This window comes from Camelina sativa, chromosome 14 (assembly GCF_030686135.1).
Source record: "Camelina sativa cultivar CO46 ecotype springtype chromosome 14, ASM3068613v1".
NCBI lineage: Eukaryota > Viridiplantae > Streptophyta > Magnoliopsida > Brassicales > Brassicaceae > Camelina > Camelina sativa.
Window position 1 is genome coordinate 3,797,575 of NC_141893.1, and position 17,971 is coordinate 3,815,545.

Here is a 17,971-nt window from a genome sequence, read left to right on the forward strand (position 1 = left end):
CGCTGAGTGAACCTTCTGTTTTATAACAACAAAGCAACCTCACGCTTCTTTATAACTTCAAACAAGAAGACCCACTTTTATAAATCTGTTCGAATGACTCAATCGACCAAATTAGTATTACATCAATGTCTACGTTAGTATTCGTTTTTTCAACCTGTGAACATTAGATAGGAATCACCAAATGCCAACATGACCAAGTAGTTACTATGACAAACTCACAAAGATCCCATCTTGAGATAGTTATGCTTGGCTTGCTTCTGTCTCAACACTCCCACATGCTACTTCCTTGCACTCATCCATGCACGGCAAAGGTTCCAGATTCAGCGTTGTCTCAATTTTCTCGGACAGATCGTTTTGACAATGCTCGGTGGGTTGAGGAGGGATGATCACATCTTCACTATCCTTAGCTACTTTGCGCTTTCCTTTCCGATCTTTCCTCTTGAACCGAGCCTTCCTGGATTTTGGAGTCTTGATGGTTTCTTCAACTGGGATCACTGCCTTTACCTCGAATGACTTCCTATCAAAAGGAAGTACAGTAAGCTGAGTGTTGAAGTTGAGTAGAGTAAGCTGAGTGTTGCAGTTGGCAAGGTTGTTTTTAGATTCTGACTGGATCGCTAAAAGAGCGGTTCTCCCAGCGCTTATCTCAGCATCTTTTTTAGTTCTTGTTGCAGCTCCAGTGTACTTTATGCCTCCAATCTCTACAGTACATGCGAATTGTGTAGCTCTCCCAAGAATTTCAATCTTTTGGCACTGATACAATGGAATCGCGTAATTCATCTTTTGAGCGTACTCTTGAAGAAGGTTCTTGCATAACCCCGTTTCGTTCTGCATTAATAAGTCATTCAAAGTTAGCCAAGAGCACATAAGATACAGAAATAGCCTAAGAATGTCCCTCTAGAAGTAGGCTATTCACACAAATCTGATAAGATTGAAACCCTAAGAAGACTCCTCCTAGGTTCAATTCACCAAAGAACTAAAACTACAGAAGAGACATGAGTTACAACAAGTGGATTCTTCAAACTCTCGAGTCTCGATCATTACCCAAATCAAGACCCTTGACAAACCAAGAAGGCCCCCTAACGCATTCTCACCGCTCTCTTTTAACTTTTAAATCTCAAACTAACCATAAAGTCTGCTGCAGAGCTGGCAAAGTTACAATTCGCTGCTAAACCCCCTACGCCTAGGCTAGTTGCAATATATTTCCAGTAAACTTAACAATTGTCACAACATAAGAAAGATGAGGTGCTTACCACAGGCTGTGAAACACATTGGCTTAGGTCACTGGATTTAGCTAATTCCTGGAGAGCAACCTCCGCAGCTGATTGTTCTGCAGCCTTACGGTTTAAGAACCAGGGCAAAGAGTTATACCTGACACCATCCAGTATAACTGTCGAATGGAAGAAAACTATGTGTGAAGGGCCTTCTTTGACAGTCTCATAAATAGGCGGTGGAAGCTTGTACTTCTGAGTATACTCCTGCAACCGGCTTTTGAACACATAGCACTTGGAAAAACCTGAGCAGGAAAAACTTCAAAAAAATGAATGAAAAGATAATACAGAAACATAGGATGGAGTAGGATGGTATCCATTACAGCAAAATAAATTCAAAAAAGAAAACACGGAAAAGCAGTGAACAAAAATACTCAATTGCAAATGTAAAGCTGACAACTTTCTCAGAGAAACTATACTTCTCCAAAAGGGGAGAGACAATGAACTTAAGTAAATGACATCCGAAAAGAGTAAGGTCCCCAATGGATGCTCATAGACGAGAGAGTAAGTATGACTAAATCAATCACAACCTGAAGTAGAATCAAGACAGTAGTCTCTTTAGAGAGCTGAAAACACTGGAAATTGCGAAATATGAAAGCTTTTCTCAGAAAGATCAACGCTTTAAACTCGCAAGGGAAAAATGCAGTTTTTTTCAATTTCCCAGGACGAACGAATAGAGCAAGAAGAAGAAGCGATTACAAAATCAAAACCCGGAAAAGAGAAAAATCCATTAACAGAATTGAAGACACTAAAGAAGGAAGGTAATTTACCAGAAGAAACATCATCGGCGGTGGTCATTCTCACGAGCAGAATGTAGCTGAGAAGTAGTATGGAACGGCGACGAGAAGAGCGAGAGAGAAACTTGTTCTCCGCACCGCGTGGTGAATGTGATGCTACGAAGAAGCGCCGAGACAAGATTTTAAAGCGCTTCACCAAAAACCCCTCCCCCTTCGACTCTTCAGTGTTCTCCCAGCATCTTTTTTTAGTTATTGTTGCAGATCTGGTGTACTTTACCTCCAATCTCTACAGTACACGGGGTTATGCAAGAGTACGCTCAAAAGATGAATTACGCGATTCCATTGTATCAGTGCCAAAAGATTGAAATTCTTGGTAGAGCTACACAATTCACATGTACTGTAGAGATTGAAGGCATGAAGTACACCGGAGCTGCAAGAACCGCTCTTCAAATGGCAAACAAAAATCATCACTTGTAAAGTTTATTATACATTGTTGTTGTATTCACGAATAGTGAGCCGATGTCAAAAAGAAAAGAAAAATACAAATATTTGAGCCCATATCTCTTTTTCCTTTCTATTTTTGGTTTTCCGTTCAACTTGTGAATCACAAACTGGCTATATAATCAAATAGTTACTATGACAAGCTCACAAAGATCCCAACCAAATAGTTACTATGACAAGCTCACAAAGATCCCATCTTGAGATAGTTATGCTTGGCTTGCTTCTGTCTCCACACTCTCAAATGCTACTTCCTTGCACTCATCCATGCACGGCGAAGGTTCCAGATTCAGCGTTGTCTCAGTTTTCTCAGACTGCTCGTTTTGACAATGCTCGGTAGGTTGAGGAGGGATGATCACATCTTCACTATCCTTAGCTACTTTGAGTTTTCCTTTCCGAGCTTTCTTCTTGAACTGAGCCTTCCTGATTTTCGGAGTCTTGATGGTTTCCTTAACTGGGATCACTACCTCTAATGTCTTCCTCTCTAAAGGAAGTACAGTTAGCTGACTGTTGGAGTTGAGTATAGTAGGCGGAGTGCTGTAGTTGGCAAGGTTGTTTTTAGATTCTGACTGGATAGCTAAAAGAGCGGTTCTCCCAGCGCTTATCTCAGCATCTTTTTTAGTTCTTGTTGCAGCTCCAGTATACTTTATGCCTCCAATCTCTACAGTACATGTGAATTGTGTAGCTCTCCCAGGAGTTTCAATCTTTTGGCACTGATACAATGGAATTGCGTAATTCATCTTTTGAGCGTACTCTTGAAGAAGGTTCTTGCATAACCCTGTTTCGTGCTGCATTAAACAAGCCATTCAAAGTTAGCCAAGAGCACATAAGATACAGAAATAGCCTAAGAATTCTCCCTCTAGAAGTTGGCTATGCACACAAATTTGATAACATTTAATACGCCAAGACTCCTCCTAGGTTCAATTCACCAAAGAACTACACCACAGAAGAGACTTGGGTTACGAGTGGACTCTGAGCTGGCAAAGCTAAAATTCACTGTAAACCCCTACGCTAGTTGCAATATATTTCCAGTAAACTTAACAATTGTCACAACACAAGAAAGATGAGGTGCTTACAACAGGTTGTGAAACACATTGGCTTAGGTCACTGGATTTAGCTAATTCCTGGAGAGCAACCTCCGCAGCTGATTGCTCTGCAGCCTTACGGTTGAGGAATCCAGGCAAAGAGTTATATCTGACACCATCGAGTATCACAGTCGATTGAAAGAAAGATTTGTGTGAAGGGCCTTCTTTGACAGTCTCATAAATAGGCGTTAGGAGCTTGTACTTCTGAGCATACTCCTGCAACCGGCTTTTGAACACATAACAACTCGAAACACCTGAGCAGAAAAAGAAAAAAAAATGAAGCAAAAAGATAAATCAGAGACATTGATGGAAAACCCTAGGATGCTATCCATTACAGCATAAGAAATTCAAAACAACAACAAGGAGAAGTAGTGAACGAGTCCTGAATAGCAAATGTAAAGGCAAGCATAAAGCTGACAATTTTCTCAAAGAAACTATACTTATATTTTTTTTTTGAAACCCCAAGCTTCCATATTTCTACAAATTGAGTCAATAAATCATCATCCCAAAAGAGTAAACACCCCAATTGATACTCATATATGACTATAATTACAACCTGAAGAAGAACCACAAGATACAACAAGTCTTATCTTAATTCTTTGAGAGCTGAGAAAAAAACCAAACTTTTCGACTTATATATGGGAAATTTGAATACCAAAAAAGCTTTTGCCAGAGAGATCTACACTTAGCACGAAATGGGAAGAGACACTTTTTAACTAAACAAAACTGCAATCAATTTCGACGAAGAACAAACTGAGGAAGAGCAAAAGCATGAATCTTGTTTAAAATAAACGGAACAGAGAAAAACCCATCAACAAAAACAAAAACAATGCAGAGATGATGATGAAGAAGAAGAATAAGAGGTAATTCACCAGAGGGAACTTCATTAGGGGTCATTTTCTCGAGCTGAAGAGAATGTTATGGTAGAGCACCGGGAGCGAAGAAAGGGACTACTTTTAGGCAACAGGACGCCCCGCGTGATGCCTGGCTGCTATGGAACCTCTGAGAGAGAAAGAGACGGAGATAATTTAAGGCTTTAAGCGGTTTCAGTTTCACCAAAAACCTTCTCCCCGTCCGACTCCTCTTTTAGTGGCTTTTTTCCCCCTCAAGGGCAGCAGCAAAAACGAAAAGGGTTGGGGGTTTCTTACGTCTTTTCCTATAAGGATTCATTAGTAAATTAGTAATCATGTTTCTAATTTCAAATATATTACATATAAAAAAAAACTTTTTATCTTACAAATAAATTATTTGTTCTCCAAGTGAGACTAGTACATATATTTAAAAGCCCATCTGAGCCCAAGTCTCTTTCTTCTTTCGTTCCCTTTTCTCTTCTCGTCCGGGAACGTCTTTGCCACACGCGCTTCAAACACAGTGGTGACAAATCCTATTCTCCGATCGTCTTCATCAGTTTTTTTTTTTTTTTTGGTGAAATTTGATTCGTTTGGTACTGTTCTAAAGACTAAAGCCATAAACTTCTCTGTTTTTATAAATACGACAATGGTTAAAAGTAGTATCATCAATAGCCGGAAAAGATTCATTACTGAAGGCGACATCGCCACTCTTTTGCATAGGTAACAAAATTTGTCCTTTTTTTATTCGTAATTTTCCGAAAAAGGTTGTGTATTTGGGCTTCGTTAGTTGTCTTTAATGCAGGTATGATACGAAGACGATACTGAGAATGCTACAGGAGATGGCCTATTATTCCGAACTCAAGATGGATTGGAATGAGTTGGTGAAGAAGACTACTACCGGAATTACCAATGCTAGAGAGTATCAGTTGCTATGGCGACATCTTTCTTATCGAGAACCACTCCTCCCTGTGGAAGATGATGCTCAACCTCTGGTACTTCTTTTTTATTTTCTTACTCTAATTTATGTTTCACTACTTTGTGAATAATCCCTTATTAACTAGGATTGTGAGTGAGTGTGATAAAAAGGTCTATTTTGCTCTATTGGGGTTATACCTTTTCTTCACAATCGAGTGTTTTGAATACTTGTTTCAGTTCAGTGTGGGAGTTGCATACTGAAACTTCTTGGTAGCATTAGGGATCGATGAGTATCTCTTACATGTGCAGGATGATGATAGTGACTTGGAGTGCGAACTGGAACCTTCCCCTGCAGTCAGCCATGAAGCATCTGTGGAGGCTATTGCTCATGTCAAAGTAAGAAGGGATTCAAAGTTTACATTAGGATATTGGTTACATAGTACGAATATAAATATGTGCTTATCCGGAGTTCCCACTGTATCCAAAATTCATTCTAAGTTTTTGTCCCTATTCTTATACCAGGTGTTGGCTGCTTCGTATGTGCCAAGTGAGTCCGATATACTCAACGACACAGTTGAGGCTCCCTTGACTATAAACGTACCTTATGTTCTGCCTGAGGGAACTCAGGAACCATCTGAGTCTCCTTGGTCGTCAAGAGGGATGAATATTACTTTTCCGGTCTGTCTTCAGAAAGCTACATCTACTACTGAGGGGATGAATGGAAATGGTTCAGCTAGTAGTAGCATGGCTTTTCGGAGGAAAAGGAAAAAATGGTCTGCTGAGGAGGATGAGGAGCTGTTCGCCGCTGTAAGGCGATGTGGTGAAGGTAACTGGGCAACTATCATTAGGGGAGACTTCAGAGGAGATAGAACCGCCTCCCAACTCTCGCAGGTTTTGATTTCTCTTATTGACTGTTCATTATTCCTTGATTGTAGTTTAGGCACACTACCCTAATAGTCTTGTTCTTTGTATCACAACTAGTTTATGCGTCATCATCTATGTTCTGTTGACAATAAATGGTGGATATTGCTTCCCTGTTTTAGTTGTCGGAGGTGTCTGTAGACATTCACATACTAGAAACCCTTGTGGTAATTACTCTAGAAATATCTGTTGTCATCTATTCTGGTATGGACGTGGGGTTCCCCTCATTTTTCCGGGTTCAAATCCCGGCAACAGATTCGTTGTATGATATGATTAATAGTCTCTTGGCAATCATAGAAGGTAGCTAATAAGACAATGTTTTATGATATATCTCTATCCATCTTTACATTTCTCCGGAAATATTCTCCATCAGGTCATTTGTGATGGTTCAAGGTATAAGATAAACAAATATTTCCCTACTTGGACGAGCATGTGACGTTTAGCATGTATTTATTCTTTTTCCTTTGATGGTAGTAACAAACTGACTTTTTTATATGTAGAGGTGGGCGCTTATAAGAAAAAGGGGTGATACTTCGACCTCTGTTAGGCAATCTGGTGTACAACGAACTAATGAGCAGATAGCAGTTAACCATGCATTATCCTTGGCTCTGGGAAATCGGCTCCCAACAAAAAAACTTTTAGTAGGTACATGTAGTAGAATAATCTTTTCCGCTAATTCTAGTATTTATTTTATACTAGTGGAGGCTTTGGTTTGGTTACCACTGGTCCACTGGCTATGTTATTGTCTAAACCAGAAAGTAGCATGCCTGTTTAACTGGGGTGGTGGTTTGTAGTTAAAATATTTGCGACACACATTTGTTTTTATCAGGTTATCAATTGGACTGCATTTGTTACAGGTATTTCGACAAAGACTTCGTCGCGTGGCATCACAGAAACACAAGCCAATGGGGCCTGTTCTTCTCAAGGTCAACAACAATCCAAACCAGTTGTTCAAGCATTGCCTGGGACAGCAACTTCAAAATCTCGAGTTGTTAGAAAAACAACAGCAAGCTCCATTTCCAGATTAGATGTAATGGCAACAGCTAACTCAGTAGCGGTTGCAGCATGTGTGGGTGGCGTATCGACTGCTGCATCAGTACCAAAGGTCGAACCTGGAAAAACTGATTCTCCTTGGCCCTCATGTAGTCTCTCCGTGCCAAAGGTTGAACCAGGAACGAGTGTTACCGCATCTAGTATCATTAAAGCGGTTGGACCTACGAATACACTGCCTCTCGCTAATGGAAAATTGAAACCTGTGGCGGCTTCACCATCTTCAAGAAAACGTCCTCTCATGGATCCTCGATCAGAAGGATCTACAATGCTTTCTGCTTCTGCCCCCTTGCCTTCTGAATCGAGGATTGTCTCCAATCAGAGAGTTTTTGCAGCTACTGTATTACAACCAGAGCCATCAGCTGAGACTGTCACTTGCAAACCAGATGGTGGACAGAAAGAGGAAGCTCGTGGGAATGGAGCAAGCTCACCGGCTGCAATCCAGCCAAATCAAATGACCTCAACAAACTCGGAGATTTGCAGGGGAAAACAGGCTACACAAGCTCAGTCCCCTAATCTTTTGCCAAGGAAAATTCCAGTAGTTAAAACAGCAATTCACGGTGCCACTAACCAAAAGTTGGTGAATAAACAATCTGATAAGACTGTAATACCATCCATCAGTGGAGCTTGTTCGCAATCTCAAGCCAAATGTGAAGTGAACAATAAGGTTGGTCCGGCGATCAAAGGGAGTAGTGTATGCGGAAAACCTGCAGAGGTTGCAACTATGGCAGGGACCGGACAGGGTGTTTAGTTCTTTTGATAGAGTCGTCGGATAAGTTAGTTTGGAGTTTTCATTTGTAAGTTTTATTAGAGGACCAAAAGGAATATATGATGTAAAGGAGGCCCTTCAGTACATGGTACTAATTAATATGAATCTCATATACTTACAATCTTCAAACTCTAAGACATATAGTTAGAATTGAATCTCAGGACTTATATAGGAGATCACTTCCTCAGCTTCTTTTGACATATTCAGGGAGCTTTACAGGTGCGACAATGTAGCTACACTGTTTCTGCAGAGCTGGAGATGGACTGACACAAGAGAAGATTGTTGAGGTTTGCTTCGGTGGTTGTTTGTACTTCTTTAACTTGACACCAAACAAAAATGACCGTAGTGGAATCCTAGGCTTTCCAGCTGATGACGACATGCCCTTGTTCGGAGATCTTGTAGACGTTCCATTCAAGATCCCAAGATTCTCTTCTAGTTTGCATACAACTCTTTCCACTTCAGTTCTCAGTGCTCTTGCACGATCAAGGCCTGCTTGAAGTTCGTTGAACACCCTTTTGTTCTCCTGTTTCATGTTAACTATCTCACCATGGAACTTTGCAGCCTGGTAACTGCTTATCTCTATATTGCTTACTTTCGTTCCTCCCAATTGAGATGTGACCCTTGAAACTTCATCTTTAATATTGCAAAGTGTTGCATACCTTCCTTCGAGTTCGTCTCCCAGCACTGCACTGTTCTCTAGCCATAACTGCAGCTCTGTCCGAATCTCTCTAAGGTGTCTATATATAGGCATTGCCTCTGACGCAAGTGCAGTGTTATTACTGCTTCCAGCATTACCCTGTTGCTTGCTTTCAAGTTTCGATAGCTCTGCTTTCAGGTCCTGAACTGATGTCTGGTACTTCTGTATCTGATGAACAGATGTACTAAATCTTAACCAGAACTCGATATTCTCCTCCAGCACCGCGTCAATATCTCCACGCACTTTTTCTTCCACAGTTGGAATTTTCTTTCTTAGACTGTTATCAATATCTGCAAATTTAACATTAACCTCGTCTTCCTTTGCTTGTTCAGATGCTCTTTTCAAGAGTTCTCCTTGCTGATGTGGTGCCATGGAAATTGAAGAGTTAGAGCTATGAGAAATGCTCATACCTTCAGATAGGTTTCTTTCTACTGGTTGTTGAGAATCCTTGCGGGGGATTTCTGGTTTCTGGCGTAATAAATGAAAGTCCATGTCTTCACTAGAAACAGCATTCTTGAGCTCTCTCAACTGCAATGCCAGCTCAAAGAAGCCATCACGGTTCTTCTTCTCAACTTCACTCAACTTTCTCTTCACTTCTCTATAATCCCTTAAGACTGATGTGTATTCATCCAATAGAACCTTCTCTCTATCCTCCATGCCATCCGCAGGTAACAACTGCCTCCAGTTTCCCCTCTCCTCATCTTCTGCCTCTGTGCGAAAACATGTGCTTTCTGTTTCTGATGAACCACCATAAGAGTCTCTTGTCTCCAATTTCTCTTCTTGCACAGACTCTTGATCTCTACTATGTTTGACTACAATGGCCTCTTTAATTTCCTCTGCACTCTTTGTCTCTCTTTCGTCTGGAATTGAATCCAAATCCTCAATAGGATCCTCCCCCTGGACATCTACCGAGTGAAGCCCATCACCTTCGACATCTTCATCCATTTTTACTTCCTGTAACTTCCCAGATAAGTCTTCAGCTGTGCTATTAGCTTCAGTCAAGTGCTTCTGAAGATTATTGTTCTGATCTTCCACTCTTTGGAATAGGTTTCTAACTTTACTCAGCTCATCTTCAAGGGCCGTTATCCTTTTCTTCATGTCTAAGGAGTCTGATACAAGACATGCCTTGTCTTCCTCTACACCACGGATATGATCATGTAACTCATCTGTCTCTGATCTTAATGTCTTTACCAATGCCGTATGAGACAAAGCTGTTGTTTCCAGAGAGACCACTTTTTCTACAAGCTCATCTATCTTCTCTGTAAAGTCCACATTACTCAAGTTCTCATTCAAATTAACGTCTTTTGATTCTTTCTCAGATTCGCAACTCGATTCTTGACCATCAAAAGCTTTATTGGCTTGTTCTTCTACCTTAATCTCAAACTTGTTCCTCAGTGCTTCAAACCTCTCTGTTGCAGTATCAATCCTTTCCTTCTCAACTTCTGCATCTTCCAAAAATCGCTTCTGCGTTTCCTCAAGCTTAGCTATTGTCTCTTTACAGGAGCTTAGAGCAGTGCTTGCCACCAACGTCCTAGCTTCCTCATCTTCGATCTCTGCACCAACCCCAAACTCATCTTGTAAACTGCAAACTCTCTTCTGCATTTCTGCTACTTCATTCTCCAGATTCCAATACCTTTCATAAGACCGCTCATACGAACTCCTCACAAACTCCTTCTCGGTCTGCAGCACCAAGATCCCCTTATGAATCTTATCGATCTCCTCCAATGCCTCGTCTTTACTTAATCCGGAACTCGTCAATGCAGAAGAAGATGCCGAAATTTTCATAACACCAGGTCCCTTTCTCGACAACACCATCAGAGATTGGCTTTTGAACTCTTTCTTGGGAAGCTCAGGGACTTCTGGTATGTTAGTTCCACTGGGAATGAGATGAAGAGGCTTAGGTGGTTTCTCGGGATTATCATTATCATCCTCATCATCTTCATCCCCAAGAGGAAACGGAACATGTTCAGGGAAAGCGGTAGCGATCATGTGGTTGGCACTTTGAAGTTCTGTGGACAAATGATCATAACGTTCTGCTAAAGCACGGTATGATCGAAACGCTTCCTCTACGAAATTAACAATCTCAGGCCTTTTACGGTAATACATCTCCGCCCTTTTAGCAAAAGTGTCTCCATCTTCATCGATGATCTTAAGTGTGTACTTGACCTTCTCCTCCATATCTAGGAAAGTTGAAAATTTCAGAAACAACTCAATGAGGCTTTATTACTCTCTCGGTTTCTTTGCATTGAAATATGAACGTGAATAACATGAAGGAACGTACCTTGGAGATTGTGTTCGAGCCATTTGGATTGTTTTGTGCGTATGTGGCTGGCCCACCACCATGAATACGCATTGCTCGCTGCTCTCTGCAACATCAGATTCTCTTTATGATCTGCATTCCTCCTCTTATTTTTGCTATTGTTTTTTCCTCTCAGTTCTGTAATGTTAAATCATTTTTTAAAATAAGATTCTTATAACTTTAAAATTTCGAACTTCTTCTCTGTGGGTTTTAACTAGAAAACCTAAATTTGGAAGATGGTATATTGTTCTACCGTAAATGACTATATAAGACCTGGTAGTTCAACTGGTTTGTAACAGACAAAAAAAAAAGTGCTAACTGTTACATTGCAATGTTGTTATAGAATACGTCAGTTCACCAATCATAAGAAACCATAACAAGATGAAACTGATTTCAATAAAAAAATGGAGGATTCACAAGCTTCTAATTAAATCTTATTACTTACTTACATGCTACTTCTTATCGTTTGGCTTTCAAAACACATGGCAAACAGCCAGGGCCACGACATTCGACTATAAATATCACTCGGACGAACCACAAAAAGAACTCTATATTCATCAACCCTAAGTTAACGCATCGAAGTTTTACATAAAAAAACGATGAAAGACATTGTTCTTTCCTTTTTCCTTTTAAACCCTCCTAAAACGTTATAAACACTTCCTAAATGTTTGATATAGATACTCTAAGTCTAACCATCCATGAACCAACACAAGACCCGTTATACATATCACAGTCTCTAAATCTTCTCCATCTCCTCAACTACACATGTGGAAGATGATAGCCTTGGCCGTTTTGCGGCTCGGTTCTCATCTTCTTCCTCCATCGGCTCCTCCTGATCACAATCATCTCCAACGTCTCCGCTCTTCTTGTCCCCAATTTCAAGATCATCTCCAACGTCTTCGCTCTTCTTGTCCCCAAATATAAGATCAACTCCAACGTCTTCACTCTTCTTGTCCCCAGTTTCAAGATCATGCTCCAACGTCTTCTCCTCGTCTTTGTCAACTTGACTCGATGGAACAACAAGCTCAACGTGTGTAGAAACGAGCTCTTCATTCTGAGTGTTTTGGTCAGTGTTAGAACCCATGGTTGCAGATAATAAAGAGACGGTCTCTCTTGGAGGACTCTCGCCCGTTTCTTCCTCATGAATATTTTCCATTGGGTTGTCTTCCATGGTTCCGATATCCTCTAAATCATTAGAAGTGCTTTTCGAAGTTTCAGATAACAAATCAGTCTCATCTTCCTTCTCCACCAGGGGAATACCAAGGTTCCATGAAGAGAATGAATTAGATGTTCTCGGAGAGGCAGTTTCAGAGATGCGTTGAAAGTTTCCCTCCTCAGCGTTCAAACACATAAACTCTTCACCAGTTTCCATGTCCACTTGCTGCCCAAAACAGAGCACATATAAGAAAATCAAAATTGACGTTTATAAGGAGATCTGATCATTAGATTGCGGAATTTTTAGTACCTCTCTTGACAATGAGTCGTTACTAAGATGATAAAACGAAGATGGTTCCTCGAATGGTTGTTGTAGTTGTACAAGTAATGATCCTGTGTTGTTGGCTCCTGAATCGAATAAATCTCTAAGTACCATACCCGAATCATTAGCAACTTGCGTGTTTCTCATGGAAGATCTTTCAAGTAAAGTCATTTCGATTCCTTGATCGTCTTGCATCTGCTTCATATTCCCGTTACAGTCTATCAAGGGGCTGCATCTCTCGGAAAGAACCTCAATATCCGTATGGTTATTGACGGTAACTGGACTTTCTGGACTTTCGCAGGACTGGTTCTCTTCATGTCTAACTTCCCGTGACCGGTTTTCAAGGAGCTTAAAAATCAACTTCTGAATTAGAGTACGCTTCAAAGAAGCCTCGGCAGGAGGAAACCAGTTCAGATAAAGCTGAGAAAACCAGAGAAAAGCATGATCAGAAAATAAAGAGACTGAAAAGAATACAGACCAAGCAGCTCTTAAGAGTATAGCACTTGAACTTCTTTCAAACTAATTCTTCTAATCAGGAAGCCAGCAGAAGATTATATTTTGATTAGTCTGAAAAGAGACAATTTCTACACTAAGCAAAAAAAGCAGTAAAACAACTTGAGTAACCAACCCGAGAAAAATAAATATTCTAGCAAGCATCTGCGAAATGATTGCGGGTGAAAAAGATTCAGTTTGACAAAAGCATATCAAAAAGTAGCAATCAGAATAGTGACTTACAAAGTTTGAAGCATTATATATCTTGAAAGGGCTAAAATTAAGGGGAGCTTCAGCAAGAAATAGCTCCAGATAGTGCAGCAGAAAGAGGCCACAGTCAAATGAGTTTTCCTGCTGTGGCAACTGAAAGAAAAAGAGCATACTTGCCATCACATAAACTATCATTAACAGCTGCAAAATATCTATAATTAAGAATGAAAATTGTCGAAGTTGAAATAGAGTTTTCTAACTTTCTACCTCTGAAAATTCGACATACAGAATTATACAACCCAAGTAAATTCTTCAATAGACCAAAAAAGGGGTTTTCACAACAGCAAAGAACGTTTAAAAAGGTTTTTTTCAGACTCCTTACTATATGTCCTGGAAATAGCAAAAGTATTTTGTAGGTTAGAGGTCGCACCTCAAGTGAGACAAACCGCAAATTCATGAATCTAGAAGAAATATCATCTGATGTCTCTTTATGCCTCTCCTTCCATTCCTCGCACAAGTAACTAAAAACAGCAAAATGCTGTTATCAGCAAATTGCATTACCCAGCTTAAAACTTGAACATTTTAGCTCCACACTTAATTTGAAAGGATTAAGGTATGGTGCTACAACACATTCTTCAACAAATAAGATCAAGAGAGCATGAGGAATGTAGAATATCATCTCGTTGGCAACTGAGAAATGTAAATAGATGACGTATATGCAATGCTACCAAAATCAGAAGAGACGGAGATTAGAAGACAAAATAGGGGTGCAAGGGAGCTAACATACCTTTGGACTAAATTTTTAAGCCCTGCATGGCTCCCTTTTATGGAATCCATATGTAATATGCATGGTACTTTTTTGGTGTCATCCAAGTCTAGATCAGCAGAATGAGACAACATAATAATAAGAAACTGGATGACCATGACTTAGTAAGAAAAAAAAAAGTGAGACGTGACATTACCTGTACAATTAGCCACTTCACCAGGGTGACATATGACTATTAAACTCCAGTGAAGACTGTCATTAGAATTTAGCATCGTCAGATTTTGAAGTCATAAAAATATAACATAAAGAGAACTGCCATAAAATTCTTCTCACTTGAAGTTCACCGGCACAAAAATATAGTCCTTGCTAAACATGTCCACCTTCCTTGTCCACTTACGGACACGTAGAAAAGCAGCCTTTCCATCAGCTATACTTGAGGGATCTTTGTCAAGATCAGCAAGTTTCCGGAAGAAAAAGCTGTTAAAGAAATGAAATCTCTGTTTTTCCTCCACTTGAATCTGATTCTTTAGATAACTGTAAAAAGTAGAAGAACACACCAACAAAGTTGAATAAAGTTCGCATCACAAGAAGTTTTCAGTATGACTGCAAACACTGCATTAGTAATATTGTGTATTATAATAAGACCATAAACCAAGTGAGAGATAACTAAACAGCAAACCGAAAAATAGTTCACTACAGAACATTCCAGAGTATTGCAACGTTAAAGCATTGCATTAAAAAAAAAAAAAAAAAAAAAAAAAAAAAAACTGAGAACTTACTTAATATAGAAGTCAATGATCGTGTCATTCACAAATGTCTCTGGCTGCAAGAGCTCAACATCTCTTTTGCAGATGGAAACAGCATCTGGGTCTCCCTTTGGATAGACAACATCTTCAAATGGTTCATCAAAGCTGAAAAGACAACATAAAACTAGCAATTCATATAAAATACCATCTCCCAGTGCTTCACAATTTTTGGGTAAGAATTTGCACCACCATAGAAAACGTGACCCAATAAACATGAATTAACTGCAATCATTCCAGAACTTCAATCATTGAAAGCTCATAATTTGAGAATGACATATCCAATTGTTGGTCCAAGTTAAAATCATGTTTCCTCGACTTAGTGCACTATCTTTTATGCTAAGACCCCTTAATTGACTGCCACAAACTTGCATATTGCTAAAGAGATAATTTGGAAGATGAAATGACAGGAAATGCACATGTTCAGTTATCCACTTTAGAGAGCCATAATGTATAAATAGTGATGCCCTTTGGACAATGTATCCCATTACTAGAACAGAAGCTAACATCTGAATCCAGAAAGACATAAAAACAGCTGTTATAGAGAAGATTTACCTTGGAAAATAACGCTTATGTTGATTCAAGTTATCCCCTGATACTTCCACGTCAGCCCTACAACAAAGAAACAGATATGAGAGGAATTGAAACAATAACTCACAAATGCGCCAACAATGTAACAAAAACTAAATATGAACCCAGTGTTAGATTTCTTAAGATTTGGTCCAGTTTTTCCCACAGGGAAGTCTAAAGTCATTCCTTTTATATGCATTCAGCTTTCCACTTAAGGCGTTTTCAATTTTTAAGCTTTAAAGGCTTTAAGTCGAATATCCTGATTAAGTTTAGGTTCTCATAGAATTCTAACAAAATGACTCATACTCATAAATGAGTGTAGTTACCAATTTCCAACATTTCAGATATCTCACAAATTATCTTTCTCAATAGCAGAGTATGCAAATAGACTTTCTAAATAAACGTGGGTAGAGAAAATGTAATTTTTAATTAGAAAATATTAGAAGCTTACTGAAAGTCAGCATTCCACACAGCCGGGTATTTCACATGCAGCGAGTTTATCTTTTGTTGCTTCTCAGGCCAATTGAGTTCTTTTACCGCAATCTTTAACTCCTCAATGTCTGGAAACCACATGAAGTAATATACGGTAGGATTATATCAAGATGGCTTGTAACATTATATGATAGCCTAAAAAGCCGAAATACAATAGCCAAGGGTACCTGTGGTGTGTTGCATATCTTTATGGCATTTTTCATCCTTCAGTAGAAATTGAATTCTGAGAATGATCAATCCAACCTACGACCAGCAAAAATTGTAAAACCGATAGAAAATGTGCCCATAAAGTATCCTTCAAAATGAAAAGCACAACATATATGAATAACTCACATGTTGGTACCAATTGTATTGAATACTAACTACGTCTTCAACTCCAAATTCACAAGAAAATGCCCCTTCTTCATTATTTGTGAGGTGACTCTTTATTTTTATGCCATTGCACGAAAAGATTACCAGAGACGCAGCACAGTGCATATCCTTAAGTATAACATACTCCGAAGTCATTGTAACAGCTGTACTTGTGTCAATCTGAGATGTGGAAGGCATCAGTCAACAAATTATCACTCTTACTTTAACATTGGTTAAGAAATTAACAAACTCATTACCTTTTCCACATCGCTGAAGCCGTGTTCAGCCATCCAATCTTTCAGCACATATAACATTGAAAACAATACCCGGTCAGACATAGGCGAGACATCGAAGTATATCAGTGAGGAAATATAATGAAAAGCTGAAGCATGTACCTTCATCACTTTCTGAATCAGAAGTTTCACTCAAGGCAGATCGATCGCTGAAGCTTTCAATAGCAGACACCATATCATTTTCCTCCTGCTGCAAAAAAGTGAAGCGATTAAAATTGCAAGGCTTTTAAACATACATGAGATAAGCAACACAAGGTAGATTCACATACACTGGATTCAGAATCTGAAAGGGATGAGTTCAATTGGCGTTGACTATATGATGAAGTTTCAGCGTAGTAACTTTTATCCCCTGGTTGACAAGAGAAACTTGCTAATCCATGATCAACATCTGTTTCTTCTATGTCGTCCTCGGTATCCAAACCAAACATCATCCCATGATCATCGTGATCAACATCTGTTTCTTTTACAACGTCTTCAGTATTCAAACCAAACATCAAACCATCATCGACGTACTCTTCTGCATCTGCTTCTTTTAAATGGTCACTGGTTTCCAAACCAAATGTGAGACTCGTACAGGGATCCTCAGCTTCTGTAATTAAAGTGGGAGCATCTTCACAATGATGATCGTCTACAGAACAACTTGGGCCTTCAGGTTCTTGTTTCTGAACACCTTTCTCATTGCAGACTGGCAACAATTAACCATGCCCATAAGTATCTTATATACGTTTACAAATTAGTTCTTACAAGCTCCAGAAACAAAGCAATGTTCATTCAACTATACACTATATTCCTAAATTGTTTTATTTGTTTTCCAGAGTTGAAACCGAAGCGAGGAATTTTGTATATATGAACATTTGAAGTTAAAAAGAGGAAGAAGAAGAAGAAGAAGAAGAAGAAGAAGAAGAAGAAGAAGAAGAAGAAGAAGAACTTACAGCTTCGGATGCGTAGGCGTTGGAGAACCGGAGAATTGTACGGGCTAGGGTTTGAGAATTTTTCCAACAACTTTCCAGCTGCGGATTCAGCGACCTCGTCGTCTTCTTTGAAATCGAACACATCCATGTTTTTCTTCATCTCTACACAAATCTGAGGAAAAAAAAATCCTCACCAGTACAACAGTACACGGAGATCGGCGATCAGAAATCGAGGGGGTCGAGAGAAGAGAGAGAAGAGAGAGAAGACAAGTCAACAACGAATGCTGGCGCGTCTGAAATCCACGCGCGGAGACAACTTTACTCAAATTTATATATTAGCACTTAAATGATTTTTTTTTAAATATTTTTTCACTCCCTAATAACTACATAATTCAGCTATGAAATGACAGATATACCCTTTTTGTTCGAATTTTAAATTAGGGACTAGGGAGAGACGTGCTGGAAGCCATCGTCCTCTTGAACTTTCCAAAGAGTTGTTGTTGATTGAAAATATCA

The 17,971-nt window shown here is 39.5% G+C and overlaps 5 protein-coding genes across 8 annotated transcripts; 1 reads left to right on the forward strand and 4 right to left on the reverse strand.

Annotated features, from left to right (window-relative positions):
* Window positions 1-3: 3 nt before the first annotated feature.
* On the reverse strand, window positions 4-2,456 carry LOC104739565 (double-stranded RNA-binding protein 1-like). Of its 2 annotated transcripts, none has more exons than XM_010459964.3 (3): window positions 2,039-2,456; window positions 1,251-1,513; window positions 4-825 (listed from the first exon to the last, which is right to left on the reverse strand). In XM_010459964.3, the coding sequence occupies exons 1-3, from the start codon at window positions 2,064-2,066 to the stop codon at window positions 241-243; spliced, it is 876 nt and encodes a 291-aa protein (XP_010458266.1). In that variant the 5' UTR covers window positions 2,067-2,456; the 3' UTR covers window positions 4-240. The 2 variants fall into 2 exon arrangements, with proteins under 2 accessions (XP_010458266.1, XP_087340487.1); XM_087484361.1 differs by having other exon boundaries at window positions 1,251-1,527; window positions 2,039-2,223.
* Window positions 2,457-4,748, reverse strand: LOC104739566 (double-stranded RNA-binding protein 1). The gene is made up of 3 exons (XM_010459965.3): window positions 4,461-4,748; window positions 3,580-3,842; window positions 2,457-3,291 (listed from the first exon to the last, which is right to left on the reverse strand). The coding sequence occupies exons 1-3, from the start codon at window positions 4,483-4,485 to the stop codon at window positions 2,713-2,715; spliced, it is 867 nt and encodes a 288-aa protein (XP_010458267.1). The 5' UTR covers window positions 4,486-4,748; the 3' UTR covers window positions 2,457-2,712.
* An 86-nt stretch (window positions 4,749-4,834) lies between these two features.
* LOC104739567 (uncharacterized) lies at window positions 4,835-8,217 on the forward strand. 2 transcript variants are annotated; one of them, XM_010459967.2, is made up of 6 exons: window positions 4,835-5,159; window positions 5,242-5,431; window positions 5,664-5,750; window positions 5,877-6,245; window positions 6,776-6,920; window positions 7,133-8,217. In XM_010459967.2, exons 1-6 carry the CDS (start codon window positions 5,086-5,088, stop codon window positions 8,074-8,076), a joined length of 1,809 nt encoding a protein of 602 aa, XP_010458269.2. In that variant the 5' UTR covers window positions 4,835-5,085; the 3' UTR covers window positions 8,077-8,217. The 2 variants fall into 2 exon arrangements, with proteins under 2 accessions (XP_010458269.2, XP_087340480.1); XM_087484354.1 differs by having other exon boundaries at window positions 4,867-5,159; window positions 6,776-6,916.
* LOC104739568 (protein NETWORKED 2B-like) lies at window positions 8,107-11,229 on the reverse strand. The gene is made up of 2 exons (XM_019236029.2): window positions 11,073-11,229; window positions 8,107-10,971 (listed from the first exon to the last, which is right to left on the reverse strand). Exons 1-2 carry the CDS (start codon window positions 11,164-11,166, stop codon window positions 8,279-8,281), a joined length of 2,787 nt encoding a protein of 928 aa, XP_019091574.2. The 5' UTR covers window positions 11,167-11,229; the 3' UTR covers window positions 8,107-8,278.
* Window positions 11,230-11,622: 393 nt separating this feature from the next.
* Window positions 11,623-17,898, reverse strand: LOC104739569 (putative ubiquitin-like-specific protease 2B). 2 transcript variants are annotated; one of them, XM_087484351.1, is made up of 16 exons: window positions 17,477-17,898; window positions 16,814-17,229; window positions 16,647-16,731; window positions 16,509-16,546; window positions 16,234-16,431; window positions 16,068-16,143; window positions 15,860-15,968; window positions 15,394-15,450; window positions 14,815-14,946; window positions 14,369-14,569; window positions 14,232-14,287; window positions 14,057-14,144; window positions 13,700-13,790; window positions 13,303-13,422; window positions 12,556-12,987; window positions 11,623-12,471 (listed from the first exon to the last, which is right to left on the reverse strand). In XM_087484351.1, the coding sequence occupies exons 1-16, from the start codon at window positions 17,613-17,615 to the stop codon at window positions 11,827-11,829; spliced, it is 2,883 nt and encodes a 960-aa protein (XP_087340477.1). In that variant the 5' UTR covers window positions 17,616-17,898; the 3' UTR covers window positions 11,623-11,826. The 2 variants fall into 2 exon arrangements, with proteins under 2 accessions (XP_087340477.1, XP_087340476.1); XM_087484350.1 differs by having other exon boundaries at window positions 16,647-16,734; window positions 17,477-17,803.
* Between the last annotated feature and the right edge of the window lie 73 nt (window positions 17,899-17,971).

Coding starts and splice junctions, on each gene's coding strand:
- LOC104739565 (XM_010459964.3), bottom strand. CDS start 2,066: ATGACCACCGCCGATGATGTTTCTTCTG. Junction 1,514..2,038: donor CGCCGATGATGTTTCTTCTG/GTAAATTACCTT, acceptor TTTCCTGCTCAG/GTTTTTCCAAGTGCTATGTG. Junction 826..1,250: donor AATGTGTTTCACAGCCTGTG/GTAAGCACCTCA, acceptor TTATTAATGCAG/AACGAAACGGGGTTATGCAA.
- LOC104739566 (XM_010459965.3), bottom strand. CDS start 4,485: ATGACCCCTAATGAAGTTCCCTCTG. Junction 3,843..4,460: donor CCCTAATGAAGTTCCCTCTG/GTGAATTACCTC, acceptor TTTTCTGCTCAG/GTGTTTCGAGTTGTTATGTG. Junction 3,292..3,579: donor AATGTGTTTCACAACCTGTT/GTAAGCACCTCA, acceptor TGTTTAATGCAG/CACGAAACAGGGTTATGCAA.
- LOC104739567 (XM_010459967.2), top strand. CDS start 5,086: ATGGTTAAAAGTAGTATCATCAATAGCCGGAAAAGATTCATTACTGAA. Junction 5,432..5,663: donor AAGATGATGCTCAACCTCTG/GTACTTCTTTTT, acceptor TTACATGTGCAG/GATGATGATAGTGACTTGGA. Junction 5,751..5,876: donor AGGCTATTGCTCATGTCAAA/GTAAGAAGGGAT, acceptor TTCTTATACCAG/GTGTTGGCTGCTTCGTATGT.
- LOC104739568 (XM_019236029.2), bottom strand. CDS start 11,166: ATGTTGCAGAGAGCAGCGAGCAATGCGTATTCATGGTGGTGGGCCAGC. Junction 10,972..11,072: donor GCTCGAACACAATCTCCAAG/GTACGTTCCTTC, acceptor CAACTTTCCTAG/ATATGGAGGAGAAGGTCAAG.
- LOC104739569 (XM_087484350.1), bottom strand. CDS start 17,615: ATGAAGAAAAACATGGATGTGTTCGATTTCAAAGAAGACGACGAGGTC. Junction 17,230..17,476: donor ACGCCTACGCATCCGAAGCT/GTAAGTTCTTCT, acceptor AATTGTTGCCAG/TCTGCAATGAGAAAGGTGTT. Junction 16,432..16,508: donor GCTTCAGCGATGTGGAAAAG/GTAATGAGTTTG, acceptor TCCACATCTCAG/ATTGACACAAGTACAGCTGT.